Genomic DNA, 20530 nt, shown 5'->3' with positions numbered 1-20530 from the left:
TCGTGCCCTGGGCCAAAGGCAAGCGCTAAACCGCTGCGCCACCCAGGGATCCCCAACAAGAACATATGTTAAAGACATGATCTATTTTTTTTAAAAGATTTTATTTATGTATTCATGAGTGACACAGAGAGAGGCAGGGACATTAGCAGAGAGAGAAGCAGGTTCCATGCAGACAGCCTGATGTAGGACTGAATCCCAGAACTCCAGGATCACTCCCTGGACTAAAGGCAGATGCTCAACCACTGAGTCACCCAGGTGTCCCAAGACATGATGTATTAAAACTCTAATAAATGACAACTTTGAGTCTCCAATCATGCTGTAGAGAAGTAGGCCTTATATAAAGGAAGTAATTTTAATAAACATAATTGAGGAATTTATGATATATTATTGAAAACATTGGAAAAGAGACAAAAGTTTAAATTTTGGAAGTACTTCATATGAATGTGATTTTTTTGAAAAAAGAAAAAATGACAGAAATTTTATCAATAGTGGGGATGCCTAGGTGGCTCAGTGGGTTAAGCAACCAACTCTTATTTCAGTTTAGGCCAACACCTCAGGGTGGTGATATGGAGCCTTTCCCACCACTTCTCTCTCTCTTTAAGGAAAAAAACATAATTCTGGAACATCTTTTGATACGTAAAACATCAATTGATATAAAAAATCAATTAAATATAAAACGATGTAATTCTGGAATGGAAATTAATTTGATTTTATTTTCAATAAAAATTTGTGGATTTTTACATGCTATATAAACTTTGACTCAAATAATGCTCTAAATTTTTGTCTTTTAAAATTAAAATTACTAGATTTATTGTTTATGAGAATCAATTTCTGCTAAAGTTCATTTGCAATCAAGAGGAAAATATTAAAGAACTTTGTAGAATTAGTCTCATGAAATAAGTTTTTGAAATAAAAATTTCAAGTAAAGCAAAATTTTTGAAATAATAAAAAAATTCCACACTTTATCAAATAGTGTTAATTTAAAAATCTATAAAAGAAAGGAAAATGCTTAAGCAATAAAATTAAAATTTTAACATTATATAATTTAAATAATAGATTGTTTTAAAAAAGAAAATATTATAGAACTTAATATAATTTCTATATAGATGTATCATTGCCATTTATGTTTAGAATTTGGATAATAAGCCTTGTTTTTAAAAAGTAGAGAATTGCTTTTCAGAAATGAGACTTTTTAAAAAAGGCTTGCTTTATTTATTTATTTATTTATTTATTTATTTATTTATTTGAGAGAGAGAGAGAGAGAGAGAGAGAGAGAATGAGCATGAGCAGGGTGGAGGGGAGTAGCAAAGTGAGGAGAGAGAGAATCTCAAGCTGACTCCACACTGAACAGGGGCTGCACTTGATCTCACAACCCTGAGATCAATACCTGAGCCAAAATCAATTCAGATGCTTAGCCCACTGAGCCACCAGGTACTTCCAGAAATGACATTCTACTAGAGATGTCAATTCTTTTTTAACTCTGTAGGGGAAAAAAGTCACCTCGTTAAACTGGAGATAATTTGAAAACTGAAAGACATTTCAGACATGAAAAATGTATATAGAGTATTTGAAATAAAAATTAACACGTGATCAATTACATTAGAAAACATCAATTTTTCTAATATGAAAATAATATTTATATGACAAAACTCAAAAAATGTAATGAATGTTTACATTCCTTGATTTATTGTGCCACAAATTTGACCAAATGACATTTGCAAAACTCTATGACTGAACTAAATAAGACATTCTTACAATTTTCATGATTTAGTTAGTAATAAATACATTGAATACTTAAAGATATACATAGTATTTAAGGGCTAGATATAATTTGAATGCAATAATTGTTAATTCAGTAAAGACAAATAGATCATTCAGCAGGATGGCACTATCATTAATGTTAATAGAAGTGATCAACTTGCTGAGTCTTGATACCACTCAATGTCTCTAAATCTGGGTTTTAGAAATTAATAAATTATTATTTTTTAAGATTTTATTATTTTATTCATGAGAGACACAGAGAGAGAGGAAGAGACATGGGCAGAGGGAGAAGCAGATTCCCTGTGGGAAGCCCAATGAAAGACTCAATCCCAGGATCCTGGAATCACACCCTGAGCCAAAGGCAGATGCTCAACCACTGAGCCATCCAGATGTCCCAAAATTAAGAAATTATTTAAGAATTACTAGAATAATAAATGAATGATTTGTGTCATGGTTTCTTTTACCTTATATTTTATATTTTATTTCAAATTAATAAATATTTATAAATATCAATTATTAAATATAATCACTATCATTAGATATTTAATTATTTAAATAATCCACAATATTTATTTTTATGAAATATATTTATGCATTGAAAATATATGCATTAACATAAATGTAATAGCTTCTAAAATTTATTGATTTATTTATTTATTTATTTATTTATTTATTTATTTATTTATTTATTTATTTATTTATTTATTTATTTATTTATTTATTTATTTATTTATTTATTTATTTATTTATTTATTTATTTATTTATTTATTTATTTATTTATTTATTTATTTATTTATTTATTTATTTATTTATTTATTTATTTATTTATTTATTTATTTATTTATTTATGATAGTCACAGAGAGAGAGAGAGAATGAGCATGAGCAGGGTGGAGGGGAGTAGCAAAGTGAGGAGAGAGAGAATCTCAAGCTGACTCCACACTGAACAGGGGCTGCACTTGATCTCACAACCCTGAGATCAATACCTGAGCCAAAATCAATTCAGATGCTTAGCCCCACTGAGCACCAGGTACTTCCAGAAATGACATTCTACTAGAGATGTCAATTCTTTTTTAACTCTGTAGGGGAAAAAAGTCACCTCGTTAAATGGAGATAATTTGAAAACTCACACATAGAAGGAGGTAGAGGATATTTTAAGTCTTCTAGAATCATATCTGACTGGTTAGTTACTTCCTTAAGTCACAGTTCTCTCAGTGTCATGTGGTCCAGGCAAGATCCTAAATGTGCAAGAGGGAAAAACAAATCAAGGCAAAAAGTAAAAGGGTAAGAATAAAAAGGAAGTAAATGAAGAGGATTCAAGTCTGATTTTCTATTTCCCTTAGGGTCAAAAGTATTTCAGACAAATACCATTCACGCAATCTGGAAAAATGCTATTTACTGCATTGTAAACAAGGGGATAGAAAGTGACATACTAAAGAAAGGCAGAAGATTAGAAATAAAAACTAAAAAGACAAAAAATAAACCCTGTAGAAACAGCGACAAATGGAAGAGAAAGCAAATAAAACTGTCAGAGAAAAAAAGAAAGCTATTTAAAGACAATTATACATAGAAGTATCAAGTGAAAGCTTTAGTATTCTTGCTTACTAATCTTCAGTAATTCACTCCTCATTTTATGAAAACATAATAGACATGAAAGAAGAAAAATTAAATTTTCTCCATATTTTTGTAGAGTTAAGATTGATTTTAAAGAAAATGTAATTGGAAAAATACTTTAAATATTAAATGACAAAAACTGTGACTCTGTGTGTGTGCGCGCGCATGTAAAACTTTCCATTTGCTCTTAACATAATTGTTTTTAAAGTAATTGTTTTAAGAGGGACCAGGTGAGGAAATTGTACTCCTAAGTAAAAGAAACAACTGTTAACCATCACACTAAGATCCTTGAGATCCAATTGTCATATGAATCTCTGTTTTCTGAAATTCATTGGATCATGGATCCCTACCAAGGCTGTTAAAAACTTGACATGCCTGTTTAACAAATTCAATAGTTTATCTTTTCTTAGCTCTGTTTGTCGCCTGGAGTTCAATACTTGCATTCATCTCAGCTTATTGCATGGGTTTTAGCTGATGGAGATCCGCTGATAGGATCGCTGACAGTGGAGTCAGTTACTCTCCTGTGATAAAGTTCCTGGTTGATCGATGCTCTTTTATTTTTTCATTTAGCACTCTTTCTGTCTTCGCAAATGTATTCCCTACCACAAGGACTGCTATACATTCTAGATTTCCCAGGCAATCTTATCTCACAGTTCAGCACAGACCTTTGCTTTGTTCTATAGAGCGGATTTGTAAGTCTCTTTTTCTTGGTTCTTTCTGAAAGATAGGCACTGGGACAGAAGGACATTTATTTAAGTCAAATAACTTTTAAAGATCCTTATGCATTTCAGATTTTTAAAAGTTTTATTCATATTCAGTTAATTAACATATTGTGTATTATTGGTTTCAGAGGTGGAGGTCACTGATGCATCAGTCTTATCTAATACTCAGTGCTCATTACATTACGTGCCCTCCTTAATGTCCAGATTTAAAAAAGAAAATGAAATGTATTTAAAAAATAAGATTCCTTTTTTTTTTTTCTATTTCCTCAATACAATTACTCTTTTTTTCCCCTGTATGCAAACTCTGACCGTGGTGGATCAAGGACTTAGAGAAGCAAGGTCAGCGAGTGTCAAGAGCAATAACTTCCTTATTAAGTGCTTTTTCCTTTCTTTCCTTTTCCTTTCCTTTCCTTTCTCCTCCTCCCCCTCGCCTTCCCCCCTCCTATTAGACAGATGTTATCTGTGAGTGTTTTCTTTTTTTTCCCTAGACCTTTGAGGCATGCATATAGAGGAGGTCATTAATGGTAACTCAAAAATGAGGAAGCTTGCTCTTAGAACTAGAAACGTTCCTGTGTGACCAGATCAGTTTCCCACTGATCCTGCAATACCAGGTAAATGCTCACTTGGTGATGTTCAGTACAGATATAAAGATTTATTGAGATTTGGCAATCAAATCAAAGAAAGCAATTTGAGACAACAAAGAACTAAGATACATGGTGACTTTTGACTAAATGTATCATAATTGAGTTAGATGCTTTTAGGAGATCATGTTCTGTCTTAAAGGGAAAATATTAAACGCCACCAGAATGAATTAGATATACAAATACACAGGAAATATAGAGACTATTTTCTGTTTTAAATAATTATATTAATTGAAGCAATATTTTTAAATAATTTTACAGGTGTAGTCCCATATTAAAATAGTAGCTACAATAGTTTCTAAAATTTATTGAATTATTTCACAGCATTTGTAAAATGAAATATTTTTATATATTCATAACATATGGCAGGGGTCAGTTTATTTCAAGAACTGCATGATTGCATTTTTCAGCATTCATAATACCTGTGATGCATTTTATAAAACATAATTTTCCTATATGGAGCATCTGACTAAAGCTGACTGGATATTTTTTTAACAGATTTATGAAGAAGCTTTTCTTTCCTCCTCTCTAAACTAACATTATTTGAACTTAAATTCCTGTCTTTTGTGTCATTAGAGCAAGCCACAATTTCCTCGTTCTACTTCAGAACATTTTAGAGACATCTACTGGAAAAGCACATTATTGCAAATTTCATAAAATTGGTTTAAAAAGTATATTGTTGCTGATGTTCCAAAAAAAAATGTCTGTATCCCACATCACAAAATTAGGTCCCCTTCTGAATTCCCTTTCTGAAATTCTTTGATCCTTAAAAAGGTATGAAAAATGTAAAATACATCAAAACTATTACTTTGCTAATAGACTTATACTTCTTCCCTTTTTTTCTCAACAATATTCTATTCACTTAGACTTTTACAAATATGTTTCCTCTTCATAGTATGACTAATATTCTTAATAAGCGAATCTAGAACATTTTGCCAGAATTTTTATTATCTAAATTGTAGCAAAATGAGCATGTATGGAAGTTCAGTAATATTAGAAATAGCATATTGTGGAGTAAGAAAACAGGAGTAATTGCCTCATGGATTTCTAATCACAACATCCCTTTCTAACAGTTGGAGATGGAGTTATAGAGGGGTGGAGGGAGAAAGAAAAATGTAGAGAAGTGGAGGAGAAATAAAAGAGAATATGGTTGCTAGCTCTTCCATTTTATTCCTTCTATGGATCTTCCTTGTATATTTAAAAAGATCTCCCTTCTGCACTCTCAATGAAAAAGAGATTGTTACTTTTCTTTTATGACATTTATTTTATTTGTGGGGATGAAAATTTTGGGGAAGTAGGGATTTGTAAAATTTATATAGTATTTTACAAATTTTCTATGGGTAAAATAATCTCCTGATGTGAAGGACTAGCACTGAAGTAATTATCACAGTAGCTACATGACCAGTTATTCCAAACCCGTGAGGGCTCTGAAGAAGTTTAAAGAATGGATGAGCCACACTGATTATTCTTGTCATATTTGGGGCTGCTTGTCATATGAGACAATGCTAGAGAGTGTTGTCAAAGGAAACCTGACAATTTTCACTTCCATATAAGAACAAAATTATTGGCACATATATAAAGTGTGATACAGTGAGTGGGTGGGGGGTGGACGATTTGGGATGTAGTAGGGGAGGAATCAGAAGGGGGAAAATATGGAAAGGAAGGAAGGAAGGAAGGAAGGAAAGAAGGAAAAGAAGCCCAGGATAGATGAAATAATCACGATTGATTCAAGGGACAACGGGACACAGTAGTTCTTGATATTACCAGTGCATCAACCACACTAATAAAAATTCAATAGCTTTTATGTACTGCGATAAAAGTGAAGAGCGGGATGGTCAGAATATAGGGAGCAACAGTAGGTTTTATTGGAATCACTGTTATAACGAATTGATTGTATGACATGACACAATGGGCATAGCTGCCATCAGGAAGTTACTCCTACCATAGATTTCAATAGAAAGATGACCTTTCCACAACAGCTTAATCAGCGGATGCTTGAATCATGAGTAATTCTAATTACACTAATGTAACAGAAAGTCATTGTCAGATCTGTTCTGGAACATTTTTGTTAATGGATATAAAAGATAATGATTTGTAAATCTAGTATTAAAAATATCCATAGGTTATTTCCAGTTAGAACATGAGATGTCATTAAATAATCAGAGCTAAACTATTTGAATTAATTTAAATATCCCATGTGATACTTTGAAAAAAAAGAGGATGACAATATATAGTAGATATTCAAAACTCTCAACTAGCCTTGTTTCTTGTATGTACATTTATAATGATGGATTTCTATGATTTTTCCTCACAGATGTATACTGTCCACCTTAGTGGACTGTAGATTAGTAGATATAAAAGGACAAAGTATAAGGTAATGGCAGTTCTTATTAGCTGCAGCTCATGGCATTCTTTGACATAAAGATTTTGTTTTCTGCCATACCTGAACGTTCAGTTCCTTAGGTGCAACAGGGTGTATAATGACATTCTAAATTTCTAGAAAAATATGCTGTGAACAAACACTTGAATCTTTAAGAAATAATAATGGAATTAATATTCCTAAAATGAGGGCACCAGGGTGTCTCAGTGGTTGAGCGTTTGCCTTTGGCTTCAGGTTGTGATCCCGGGGTCCTAGGATCGAGTCCCACATCGGTCTCCCCACGGCGAGCCTGTTTCTCCCTCTGCCCATGTCTGCCTCTCTCTCTGTATCTCTCATAAATAAATAAATAAATAAAATCTTTAAAAATATATATTCTTAAGATGTCCTTCTTTGTAGAAGAAGGAAAATAAAAAAAAAAACTAGTCTTAGATTTTAGAAATACAATTCTAAATACTGTTCAGAACTTTTAACCATCTGCTACATATAGATCATACAAAAATATGTTTTACCGCTGTGAATATTTTGTGCACCTAACAAAATTCAGGAATCATTTGAAAGTGAGATCATATTTGGACTTTTTTAGAATATGCTAAATTACCTTGTTTCTAAATACTTTTGGTATAGATGATATTTTATTTAAAAGTTTACTTTACCTGATTATGAATGAAGTACATATTCATACTAGACCCTGAAAATGTATTACATTTGTATAACATTTCTGAAATTCAGGCCAGACCCAGAATAACAACATTACAGTTGAATTTGCCTACAGATTCTCCTGAATGGGCTAGAAAAACCATTTATGACATCCCTAACGAAACCGCAAGTTTCCTAGAGCTTTTGTATTACAACTTTCTTTTTTCAAATGTGAATCATAATGGTTTCTCCACACTTACATTAATTTTTAATCACAGTCTCTCATACTGCTGATTGAATTCCTCACCACTGCTAATGGTCTTCCTTGTAATATTCATTCATTTAAAATATGTATGCTGATGCCATATCTTATTTTTCAAAGGAAACCTGTTTAAAGCCAAAAGCAAAATAATAGCCACATGGATGTTAGCCCACAGCAGGTTACCATGTGTTTGATTAGCCTTGCCACTAGAAAATCCTTAAAATCACAGTTGATAAAATGGCTCTATTAGGATTTAAGAAGAAAAGCACAATTATTCATGCCACATTTGTATATTCTTTTTTAATTCAGTATATTTTTTTTTGAAGTTCTATTTGCCAACATATAGTATAACACCCAGTGCTCATCCCATCAAGTGTCCTTCTTTAAAACTGAATTTGTTCACATACATAATATTATTTCAAATAATTGAACTGGAACAAAACTAGAAGGTAGTTTTTTTTCATATAGGGTCATTACTAGTGATTATTTAAAATACAAAATTAGGATTTCTGATATTTTAATGAGGCATGCCTCCACAGCATATAGTTAAGAAAAAGTGAGATCTCCACTTACTCATCCTCTAAAACTAACATAACAATATAAGAATATATAAGCTATCTCATTATGAGATTTAGGATATTAGAAGAGCTACAAAGTTAGGAAGCTCCCAAGAGATAACAGTTTTAATGATTTGGCTATCTGTTCATTAACTGTGGTTCAAAAGGGAAAATACAACTCTTCTTCACTAGAATTAGTTGCTTATTCTTCATAAGTTTTATGCTTCTAGGTGTTATTATAAAATTACTATTAGAATATACCTTTTAGCTGACATTTTGCTCCACTGAATCCAGGACAGCACTTCCATTCCAATGAGGTAACGATTTTATGTTGCATCCTGTAGACAGGATTAGATATCTTCTGAGATCTGGAGAGGAGAGCAATTATTTGTCTCACATTAAATTATCAGTTGGGATAATTACAGTTTTGGAGACAATGCCTAAAATACAAGAAACATTCAGTAAATGTTATCTGTGATTATTATTATAATCTTCATCAACATTATTATTATTATTATTATTATTATTATTATTATTAGAGAGAGAGAGTGGGTCAGGAGGGGAAGAAGTAGGGGGAGAAGGAGAGAGAAAATCATAAGCAGGCTACACACAGCGCAGAATTGATGGGCTCAATCTTATAACCCTGAGATCATGACCTGAGCTGAAATCAAGTCAGACGCTTAACCAACTGAGCCACCAGGTGTCCCTCATCAGTATTATTGTTAAACTTACATTTCTTTAAATAAATTACAAAAAAGAATGAAGAGTTATGCTATTTGGTATTTTAAGTTTATACCTATCCTTACATTCTCCAAACATAGTATAGCTTTTCCCTTGATAATACTTTTTACTAAACCAATATTAAAACTTATTTAATCTTATTTTTAAAATAGCTTATGAGGATAATTTCTTTGATTTCAATTCTTATTATTCCTTGTATCTTTATAATTAAAAGGATTTGTTTTCCCCCAGATCAACATCAAACATATCAACATCAAACATTAAAAACTGTATATCAAAAAAATAAATAAATAAATAAACTGTATATCAGTGATCTCATTGAAATTATGATAACCACTATGATTTTTAACCTGCACTTTTTCCTTTCTCAAGTTTTAACATTTTTATTTTTAATATTATTTCTGTCATATGGTATTTGTCTCTGATAGAAAGAAATGGGGAAGAGAGAGAGAGAGAGGAAGAAAGAAAGGGATCCAATATGAGAAAATATTTCTGAGAAGAAACCATGGAAGCAGGGGGTCCCTGGGTGGCTCAGTGATTTAGCACTTGCCTTCGGCCCAGGCATGATCCTGGAGTCCCCAGATCGAGTCCTGTGTCGGGCTCTCTGCATGGAGCCTGTTGCTCTGCCTATGTCTCTGCTTTTCTCTCTCTCTCTCTCTTGTGTATCTCTCATGAATAAATAAATTTAAAAAATTAAAAAAAAACATGGAAGGGAAATGAAGAAATGGTAACATTTTAACATGGCAATCAATAAAATGGTGAATAGTACTAAATTGTAGGCCCTGTATATGTAAATATAAATCACAAATACAATTTGGCCATATTATCCTTACCCCTGTGACTTCAATATTTAGCTAATATTTATCAAGTGGGCCTATGAAATGACTATATAATATCTTGTTTAATTTTCTTATTAATTCTATGTGGAAAATATATTATTCTCCTGGTATGCTGATGAAGAACTTGAGGAACAGAGAGATGAAATAACTTGCTCAAAGTCTCGAATCTAAAAGTGATCAAGGCGGGAATTTAATGCATACTGCTTGGGTTAGTCTCCGTTTTATTATCTAGAGTGTGTCCCATACAACTATATGGAGACAACAATAGTCAGTTTCATGGATAAACCCTGATCATGTGAAGGGAATGTGCTGGAATTCACTGGGCTTTAGGAAACTTGGGTTTTAGTTTCTGCTGTGACTTGAAGGGTAATTCAATATGGGTAAGGTTATTTTTTAATTGTAAAATGAGCTATAAATTCTTTCCATTTCTAAAAATAGGCTAGATAAATTAGCATTTATCTGTGTTTATTTCAGGAAATTATATTCAGTAAATAACTCTTGTCAGTGAAATATCTCCAGTCCAGTAGCCAAAGCTGAATAGAAAGTAAGGCTGTTTGGAAAAGGACTCTTTAGAGGTTATTAGGATGAACTAAAGCAGTTAGCTGCATTATTATTAGAGTCCCTGCTTTAGCAAACTGGATCCCTGATAAATGTGGCTCAGACATAATAAAAGAAAAAGTGACAAACACTGTATAGATTGAAATAATGAATGAATGGAGAGACCCTTTCAAAGACAGAGAAAGATAAGAGATGAGAATAAAGATACGTATTTCTGGTTCATTTAAAGGGAGAGAGAGATAAAAAAAACTCACCTTGAACTCCGAAGGGCAGTATAATGGGGTTACTGTGGTAATATTTTCATTACTGAGGAATTAACAATGCATTCTTTGTATCTCCTGTCGATGAGGAAATTGCCACAAAGGGAGTAAATGCTGAAAGCGGAACTGGAGCTCAGCTCTCCCAAATCCCTAAGGTGTGCTTAGCTCTCTGGACCATGAACCTTAGCTATTCCTCCAGGGAGTAAGAAACACCTTGGTTTTACATATCCTTACTGTGCATTGTTCCTGATTGCACTGTGTCAGATTCATTGCCTGAATTATTTGTATGACAATTTGCATAACATGAGCCATCATGGCCTGAATAATAATTTTAGTTTTTATTTCAGGGTCTTCTGAAACACCCTCAGATAAGCTACTGTGACTGTGTGAATGCAGAGAATATATCAGTTACTCAGCCCCACATCTGAGGACAATTTTTAAATGTCCTAAATAGGTTTTTTTTTAAAAAATGAAAATTAAATAACATGAATAAATGGAAATTAAATAATATGAATCATTAAGATAGGCATATATAGAAAGGCCTCAGTTAGCTGTTTTATCATGCACCATTGCAATTAGTGGCTTGCCAAGTTATGGACTTCTCTCTTACCTAGTATGAAGCTTAAATTATCAATAAAATCTTAAAACCGTGTATGAATTTTATAAGAATTCAAGGACAGGATTATTGATCAGGTATAGAATAAAAGTAATAGTAAAAATGGAAATAAGCATGAAAGTTAATATTTATTGAAGACTCACAAATTACCTGTCCCTTTACTAAGCATATTACTGCATTATCTTACATATTCAAAAACTCCTGTATGAGGCATGTATTATTGGTATCTGCATTTTAACTTACCCCAAATCATGCATATAATTTACTGTGATGACCCTACCCTGACCCTATTATATGTATACACCTGAGATGATTAACTTTCTCTATATATTCAGAGACATACACGAATACGATATAATCAGTGGCTATTTAAAAAAAAATGTCACATACCTCTGAGGACAGGATCCACTGGTCCAGCCACAGGGTCCTCTTCCATTTGGAATATAAGTGACTTGGTTGTCTAGGATCACTGTAGGAGATAATCTGGTATGTACATAAGCACACCAATTCCTAAGGAAGAAACAATTTTTGTTAAAAAAAATCATTGTCAAAAAGAATTCTTTCCATTAAAATTATTTTCATAGGCCTGCATCTACTGCTATCAGTGTTATGGATTAGATAATTTGAAAAATTGGTATCTAGCTTTAAAATATCTGGAGACAAGAGAAAACATACTTGTTAATGCATTGCTATAAACATGAAAAGTAAAGACACACTACAAGATGAAAGGAAGTTAATAAAAAAGAGTTAAACCAGAACTTGTATTGTTCCGCTGTAAGGTTAAGTCAAAATCCAAGATTGCTCTTATGGCAAATACCAGTATTAGTACTTAAATTAGAGACCCAGACCTAGGTCCATTACTTCTATTGAACAGTGTGCAGTAAGACAAAGGAAAATAAATAAATGCTGTGAGAATAAAAAAAGACAAAAAATGACTGTTACTAGCAGCAGATGATATGACTTTGAATAAAAAACTATGACATAGTCTAGATGCAAATGATTATGAGTTTAGCAATGTAGTTAAGATCAAGTTCCATTTTTATTAATTATAGTAGTTAACATTATTAATTAATGTAGTTAACATTAGTTACAGTTCAATGTACCAACAATAAATTTTAAAAAGGTACTTTTTGAACTTGGCCATAGCAACTTCTTGCAAGATACATCCATGAAGGCAAGAGAAACAAAAGCAAAAATGAATTATTGGGACTTAAAACTTCTGCACAGTAAAAGAAACAGTCAACAATACTAAAAGACAACCGACAGAATAGGAGAAGATATTTGCAAATGACAGATCAGATAAAGGGCTAGTATCCAAGATCGATAAAGAATTTATTAAACTCAACAGTAAAGAAACAAACAATCTAATCATGAAATGGGCAAAAGACATGAACAGAAATTTCACAGAGGAAGACATAGACATGGCCAACAAGCACATGAGAAAATGCTCCGCATCATGGACATCAGGGAAATACAAATCAAAACCACAATGAGATACCACCTCACACCAGTGAGAAAGGGGAAAATTAACAAAACAGGAAGCAACAAAAGTTGGAGAGGATGTGGAGAAAGGGGAAGCCTCTTGCACTGTTGGTGGGAATGTGAACTGGTGCAGCCACTCTGGAAAACTGTGTGGAGCTTCCTCAAAGAGTTAAAAATAGACCTGCCCTACAACCCAATAATTGCACTGCTGGGATTTACCCCAAAGATACAGATGCAGTGAAACGCCGGAACACTTGCACCCCAATGTTTATAGCAGCAATGTCCCCAATAACCAAACTGTGGAAGGAGCCTCGGTGTCCATTAGAAGATGACTGGATAAAGAAAATATGGTCTATGTATACAATGGAATATCATTCAGCCATTAGAAAAGACAAAAACCCACCATTTGCTTCGACGTGGATGGAACTGGAGGGGATTATGCTGAGTGAAGTAAGTCAATCGGAAAAGGACAAACATTATATGGTCTCATTCATTTGGGAAATATAAAAATTAGTGAAAGGGAATAAAGGGAAAGGAGAGAAAATGAGTGAAAATATCACTGAGGGTGACAAAACATGAGAGACACCTAACTCTGGGAAACCAACTAGAGGTAGTGGAAAGGGAGGTGGGTGGGGGGTTGGGTTGACTAGGTGATGGGCACTGAGGGGGGCACTTGGTGTTATGCTATATGTTGGCAAATTGAACTCCAATTAAAAAAAAAGTACTGTTTACAATAGCAAAAATAACATTATTCTTGTTAAATCCAATGAAGAAGTATAAGATATAATATATATAACTTTTAAGCTTTATTGAAAAGCCTGAAAGATATTACTGCATTATCTCACATATTCAAAAACTCCTGTATGAGGAGTTTTTGCCTCTATGTATGAGGAGACTCTCCTCCTGTATGAGGAGACTCTGCCTCTTAGAGCCCACACTTGCTCCTCACCCCACCCTGGCCCGCCCATCCTGTGCTCGCCCCTCGAGGTTTCCCAATAAACTTCCCCCAGTGGCAAAAAAATAAAAAAATAAAAATCCTGTTAATGGATGGTAACAGCCAAGGTATATGTATCAATCCTCCTCAAATTAATCTACAGATTTAGTTCATTTTCAAGTCAAACCTTGATCTGAGGGTAGCCCGGGTGGCTCAGAGGTTTAGCACCTGCCTTCGGCGCAGGGCGTGATCCTGGAGTCCTGGGATGGAGTCCCACGTCAGGCTCTCTGCATGGAGCCTGCTTATCCCTCTGCCTGTGTCTCTGCCTCTCTCTCTCTCTCTCTCTCTGTGTCTCTCATGAGTAAATAAATAAAATCTCAAAAAAACCTTAATTTGATATGTTTAATAAGCTTATTCGATTTTTTGTGTAATAAACTAAAAAACATGAATTTCAGAAATTTCTGGCTCTGGCCATAACAGAGCATGGGAAAGATTTACTTTCCCTTGGTAAAATCTATAAGGCTGGGCAAGATATATAAAGCAATAATTTCAGATGTTAAACAACAGACAATGCAGAGAAATGATTTTTTGAGAGAAGGGACCAACATAATGTGAATTCTATATTAAATCTAGTTTTCTGCCTACAAACAATTTTCAAACTACATCACAAAGGGGTGGGCCCCAAAGAGAGAGAGTACAGGGTAAAGGAAATAGAGATCTGAGTTTGGGGCTTACAGAGGTGGTTAAAATATGTGGATAAAGGTCATAAAATGAGCGAGAGTAACAGAGATGCCATCTTAAAAGTCAACACAGGATTTTTAAAAAATCTTGGATTGAATACTATGCAGTGCTTGCAAAAAGTAGTCTTTGCAAGGCCACCAGAGAACAAGTATTATGAAGCTGCATAAAAGCTGAACAGAGGTACCAGATTTTACCCCATTGTGGAGAATTCTGATCACCAAAGAGAGAGTTCTTATTAAACATTTGAGTATTCACCTGAAGCTAACAATGACTGCATCCAGTAGGGTCAGGCTAATCTAGACCCACCCCAACAAAACCTTAAAAAAAAAACAACCCTTGATATAAATAACTTCATGCCAGAAAAGAAGTCAATGCTCTTTAATGGAAGACAAGAAAATCTGTTCATAACATAGCAACCCAGCATAAAAAACAAACCATGATAAAAACTGGACATGTGAAGAAGCTGGAATATAGGACCAAACATGAGTTAAAATCCAATACACAGGGACAAAACTAAGCAGAGATGACACAGATGTTGAATTAGTAACCAATGACTAAAATAGTTATTGTAAACCTTTTCAAGATTATCAAGGGAAAAAATGAGCATAGTGCATAAACTCATGGCAAATCTCAAGAAAAAAAAAGAACCATTAAATAGAACAAAAACATGCAGGATATGAATAAAAATGGACTCGATTGGGCTTAATAGAAGTTTATTAATTTGTTTTTTTTTAAGATTTTTAATTTATTGATTCATGAGAGACATACAGAGAAAGGCAGAGACATAGGCAGAGGGAGAAGCAGACTCCATGCTGGGAGCCTGATGTGGGACTCGACCCAGGGACTCCCAGATCACACCCTGAGCCAAAGGCAAATGCTCAACTGCTGAGCCACCAGGTTGTCCCATTAACAGAAGTTTGAACTCTGGACATTAAGATCAATAAACTTGGAAGCAAGGCAAAAGAAACCATCTAAACTGAAGTTTGGAGGAAAAATTATTAAAGTAAAAATGAAAAGAAACTCAAATGGTCTAAAATATATTAGTTAAAGTTCTAGAAGAGAAGCAGAAAGATCAAGTTTGAGTAAACAGTTGAAGAAATAAAGGCCAAATTTTTCTAAATTTGGTAGAATATCAGTCTTCAGATCTAAGAAGCTCAATGAATCTCGGAGAATGACCACAAAGTAAAACTTACCTTAAGCATGTTATAAATTCCAGACAAAAAACATAAAGAGAAAAAAAAGCAGACAAAGCAAATTATGAAGAGAATGGACTACCTCAACTTGATAAAGGACATCCATGAAAAACCTACAATTAACATCATACTAAGTACTGAAAGAATGAAAACTTTCCTTTGAGATCAGGAATAAAACAATAATGTGTGCTCTTGTAAACTCTATTTAACATTTTACTATAGGTTCTAGTCAGGCAATTATGTATTTTCATTTCTTCTATTTAGAAAATTATTTAAATCCCACAAAAACGCTACTAAAACTTATAAGCAAGTACAGCTAGGTTACAATATACTAAAAGCAGGATGCCTGGGTGTCTTAGTTAAGTGTCTGCCTTGAGCTCAGGTCATGATGTCAGGGTCCTGGGATTAATCCTTCTTCCTCTGCCTCTGTTCTCTCTCTCAAATAAATAAATAAAATCTTTTTAAAAACCCCAATATACAAAAAGCAATTGTATTTCTACACACAAGCAATGAACTACTCAAAGATGAAATTAAGAGAACAATTCCATTTACAATAGCATCAAAAAGAAGCATATGCCCAGGAATAGATTTGACAAAAGAAGTACACAACCTAAATAAATGGAAAGCATTCACTGAATAGAAGACTTAATATTATTAGAATGGTAATAGTTTCTAAATTTATCTACAGCTTCAACACAATCCCATTCAAAATCCCTCCTGCTATTTTTTGCAGAAACTTAGAGCTGTTCTTAAAATTCATGTGGAAATGCAAGAAACTCAGAATAGCCAAAACACCATTGAAAAATAGAGGGCTCATTACTCACACTGTCCAATGTCAAAGCTTATTACAAACTACAATAATTGAAAGTGTATTTGACCAGCGTTAAGAATAGTGCTATCGATCAATGGAATAGAATTCAGAGTCCAGAAATAAACCTTTATTTTATTACATTTATGGTCAACTAATTTTTGACAAGGGTGCCAAGCAATTCAACAGGGAAAGAATATTCTTTTCAACAAATGATGGTAAGACAAATGGGTAACCACAGGCAAGCAGGGAAAGTTGGACTCCTATCTCATACCAGATCTAAAAAATCAACTCAGATATTGATCAAAGAGTTAAAGTTAACAGCTAAAACTGTAAAACTATTAGAAAAAAGCAAAGGCATATATCTGCATGAACTGGGATTTCTTGCTAGTGTAATAAGGCAAGAAAGAGAAGTGAAATCACCCTGACTAAAAATTAATAAGTAAAATTATGTTTCCTTGCAGAAAACTTGGGTTTTATGTAGAAGATCATGATGAATCTACAAAAAAAAAAAAAAAAAAAAAAAAAAGCTATTGGAGATAGTGAATTTAGCAAGATCTAAAGCAAATATACAGGAAGATCAACTATACTTATATGTACTAAATAAAATACTTAACAGTATAAAGTTTAAGAATTTTTGTTCATGTGAAGACACCAGAAGTGATGAGAAAAGAAGAGTCTATGGGGCCCCTGGGTGGCTTAGTCAGCTAAGTGTCCAGCTTTTGGTTTTGGCTCAGGTCATGATCTCAGAGTCATGAAATTGAGCCTCATGCAACTCTGTTTTCAGCAGGAGGTGAATATTCTTTTTTTTTTTTTTTACAAGGTGAATATTCTTAATATGAATAAGAATATGCTTAATATTCTTTCCTTCTCCCTCTGCCTCTGTCCCTCTGCTCTCTCTTTAGAAAAAGAGAGAGAGAGAGAGAGGCTATAAATCAGAAGTTTAGCATTCAGAATATGTAATAAATTTTCATCAATAAGTATGATATGGACAGGAAAAAATAGAACAATAGAAAAGTGGACAAACTATTTGAACAAACTTTTTATACAAGGAAATACCAATGACCATTAAACATATTTTTTTAAAAAAAGGTCGTTTTTGTTGGTATCAAAAAGGTGAAAATTAAGATCAAAATGGGGTAATATTTTATGTTCCAGAATAATCAAACATTGAGAATTTGACAATCTCACATGTTCAGAAGATAGAGAATAGAAGGAATCTCATAAATACTGTTGATAGAGGATAACCATTTTGAAAAACAATTTGTTAATATTATGTAAAAATGAGCATACAAATCCCTCTGACCCAGTGGTTATACTTCTTGATATATATTTTAGAGAAATGATTGCAGAAGTATACCAGTAATCATATATATTTATAGCAGCAGGCATTATTCATAATTATCAAAAGCTAAAAGTAACTCAAATGTCTATTTAACATGGAATGGAGAAATATGTGCTGAAATATATACACAATGGGCATTATTCACCATTGAAAAATGAATATAAATGTAATGTATATTGGATAATATATAATATTATCAAATTTAGCTTATTAAACTTGTGTGACACAAACAGGTTACAGAAGAAATATAATATGATGCTTTTTTCTTATATAAAGTTATAAAAAGTCAATAGTATATTGTTATGATACCTATATATTTGGTAAAATTATATTTAATAATGCAACAATTTTATATGAACCAAATATAGCATAATTTAAAATGTTATGATCATGAGTAAAATAAATAAATCCTGTCTTATAGATTTAGCTGACTTGCTGTTCTGATACTCATGTCTTATCAATTAGACCATACTGTATCTATAACTTTTCTCAAACCAGTTTCTAAGAAACTTTCTTTATATCCATCCATGTATCCTTATTCTCTTCAACATATAAAATAGTATAGAAATAGCTGGGAAACTTTCACCACATCAAAGTCATTTGCCACAAAAAATGTTATGATCAGACAAAAATAGCCTTTATTTTGTATTTTTAGTATGTATTTTTAGATGATATTCAAACATTAGAAGCCATCCAAAGCAATAGAGATATTTAAAGATATTCCTTACCTCAAGGAATTTTAAATTGTAAACATAGATTAGTGCTACAAAAGGAGTTGTATGGGATGAAGAGAGAATTAAATAATACCTATTAAATAAGAGTAGACACAAAACATTATTTGCAATTGCATAAAAATAAGTTATTAAACAAATTCTATGAGAAAATAAATTATCTAGCACAGATGGGTGAATCTAGTTGCTATAGGCAGAAGTCTGGAAAGTGTTTTTATTGTGCTTATAATGTAACATAAATCACTTTTCTAATTTTTATTTATTTTATTTTATTTTTAAAGATTTTATTTACTTATTCATGAGAGACACAGAGAGAGAGGCAGAGACACAGGCAGAGGGAGAAGCAGGCTCCACGCAGGGAGGCCGATGTGGGACTCCATTCCAGGACTCCAGGATCACGCCCTGGGCTGAAGGTGGCGCTAAATCGCTGAGCCACCCAAGCATCCCCTCTTCTCTAATTTTTAAAGGTAGGCAGCAGAATATCTATCTATCTATCTATCTATCTATCTATCTATCTATCTATCATCTATCTATCTATCTATTATCTATCTAAATACTGTTTAGAAAAAGAGCAATCAGCTTCACTCCTGGTGCAATACCAGCTCTTCTATCATAAAAGACTCTGTGCCAATCTATGGAAAATTCTTAATAGCTATAGGTTAATTGAATGATTAGATCTGATTTTTTTCTCCTTATTTTTTTTCTATAGTAAATAAATGCAGCTCGTTATGTTTAATTTATATTCTACCCTCCCACTTAGGATGAGTTTTTTTTGGGGGGAAGGGGCAGGAATGATTTACAAAGTATGGTATGAAAACAAATGTTCTATGTATGGCTATATAATCTAATTGCTACAAGTAGAAATCAGTATGACATACATGCCTCTAAGTCAGTAGAAGATTTGAAATCTACTTTGCCTAAAAATAAAAATCATAATTAAAATAATACAAAAATCAATCTAAAAGACCAAAGGGGGAACAGTTTTTCCTGATATTAGAGCCACTGAAGTTAGTAAGGATCTGGTTTGGAGTATTTAGGCTTCTTGGGACCAAATTTTTTTTTACAAATAAGGCTGACTCAGTCATTCATCCACCCATGGCAAAAATATTGAGCACCATATAGTTTATTGTGCATGGATCTTTTGAATGAGAAGTTTGAATATTTAGTTTCATAAAGATAAAGACCTTTTGGCACATTTTATAAAAGCAGGGTGATCCTTGCAAAAATAATATAAAACAAAGTACTGGCAAAAGCAAGAAATATAAATAAGAAAGGTTTCAAATGGACACGATCACAAAAAAAGGGGTATTTTTAAAAATTAATTAGATTTCTTATGCAAATCCACTGATTATCCTAATTATAGAGAATCACTAACTTCAACAGAAGCAGTTAAAGTCTGTCACATGAATTGGCTGCATGACTGTTGAGGGCGGTGTATGAGGCAGGAAAAATAAAGTACTGCCATCCCTATGTATTCTGGGCTTTGGAAAAAAAGATGATAGATAGATAGATGGATAGATAGACAGATGATAGATATAGATATTGTTTGTGAGAATAAATCCCAGTGTCACCTGGAGAGATTTTTTAAATTCTCAAATTCTGAAACAATCTCATGACTGAGAGAGTTGAGTAGGGAAAAAGCAAACCAGCAGATCGCTCATGGCCCAGCAATCTTTGATCCGGTATAAATTGGAAGAACTATCCACAGCC

The 20530-nt window shown here is 33.0% G+C and overlaps 1 protein-coding gene across 1 annotated transcript in view; it reads right to left on the bottom strand.

The window, feature by feature from the left end:
- The window catches only part of MMRN1 (multimerin 1), a 60207-nt gene that overhangs the window by 27756 nt on the left and 11921 nt on the right, over positions 1–20530 (bottom strand). Inside the window, exons 2-3 of the mRNA XM_041760054.1 lie at positions 11977–12096; positions 8834–8940 (exon numbers count right to left, since the gene is read on the bottom strand). Of these exons, the coding sequence (XP_041615988.1) occupies positions 8834–8940; positions 11977–12096 (227 nt within the window). The remainder of the gene's footprint in view (positions 1–8833; positions 8941–11976; positions 12097–20530) is intronic.

The sequence above is a fragment of the Vulpes lagopus genome, chromosome 6 (genome assembly GCF_018345385.1).
Source record: "Vulpes lagopus strain Blue_001 chromosome 6, ASM1834538v1, whole genome shotgun sequence".
In the NCBI taxonomy this organism is placed as follows: Eukaryota; Metazoa; Chordata; class Mammalia; order Carnivora; family Canidae; genus Vulpes; species Vulpes lagopus.
The sequence above is the reverse complement of the archived record's forward strand: the minus strand, read 5'-3'. Positions and strand labels throughout refer to the sequence as shown.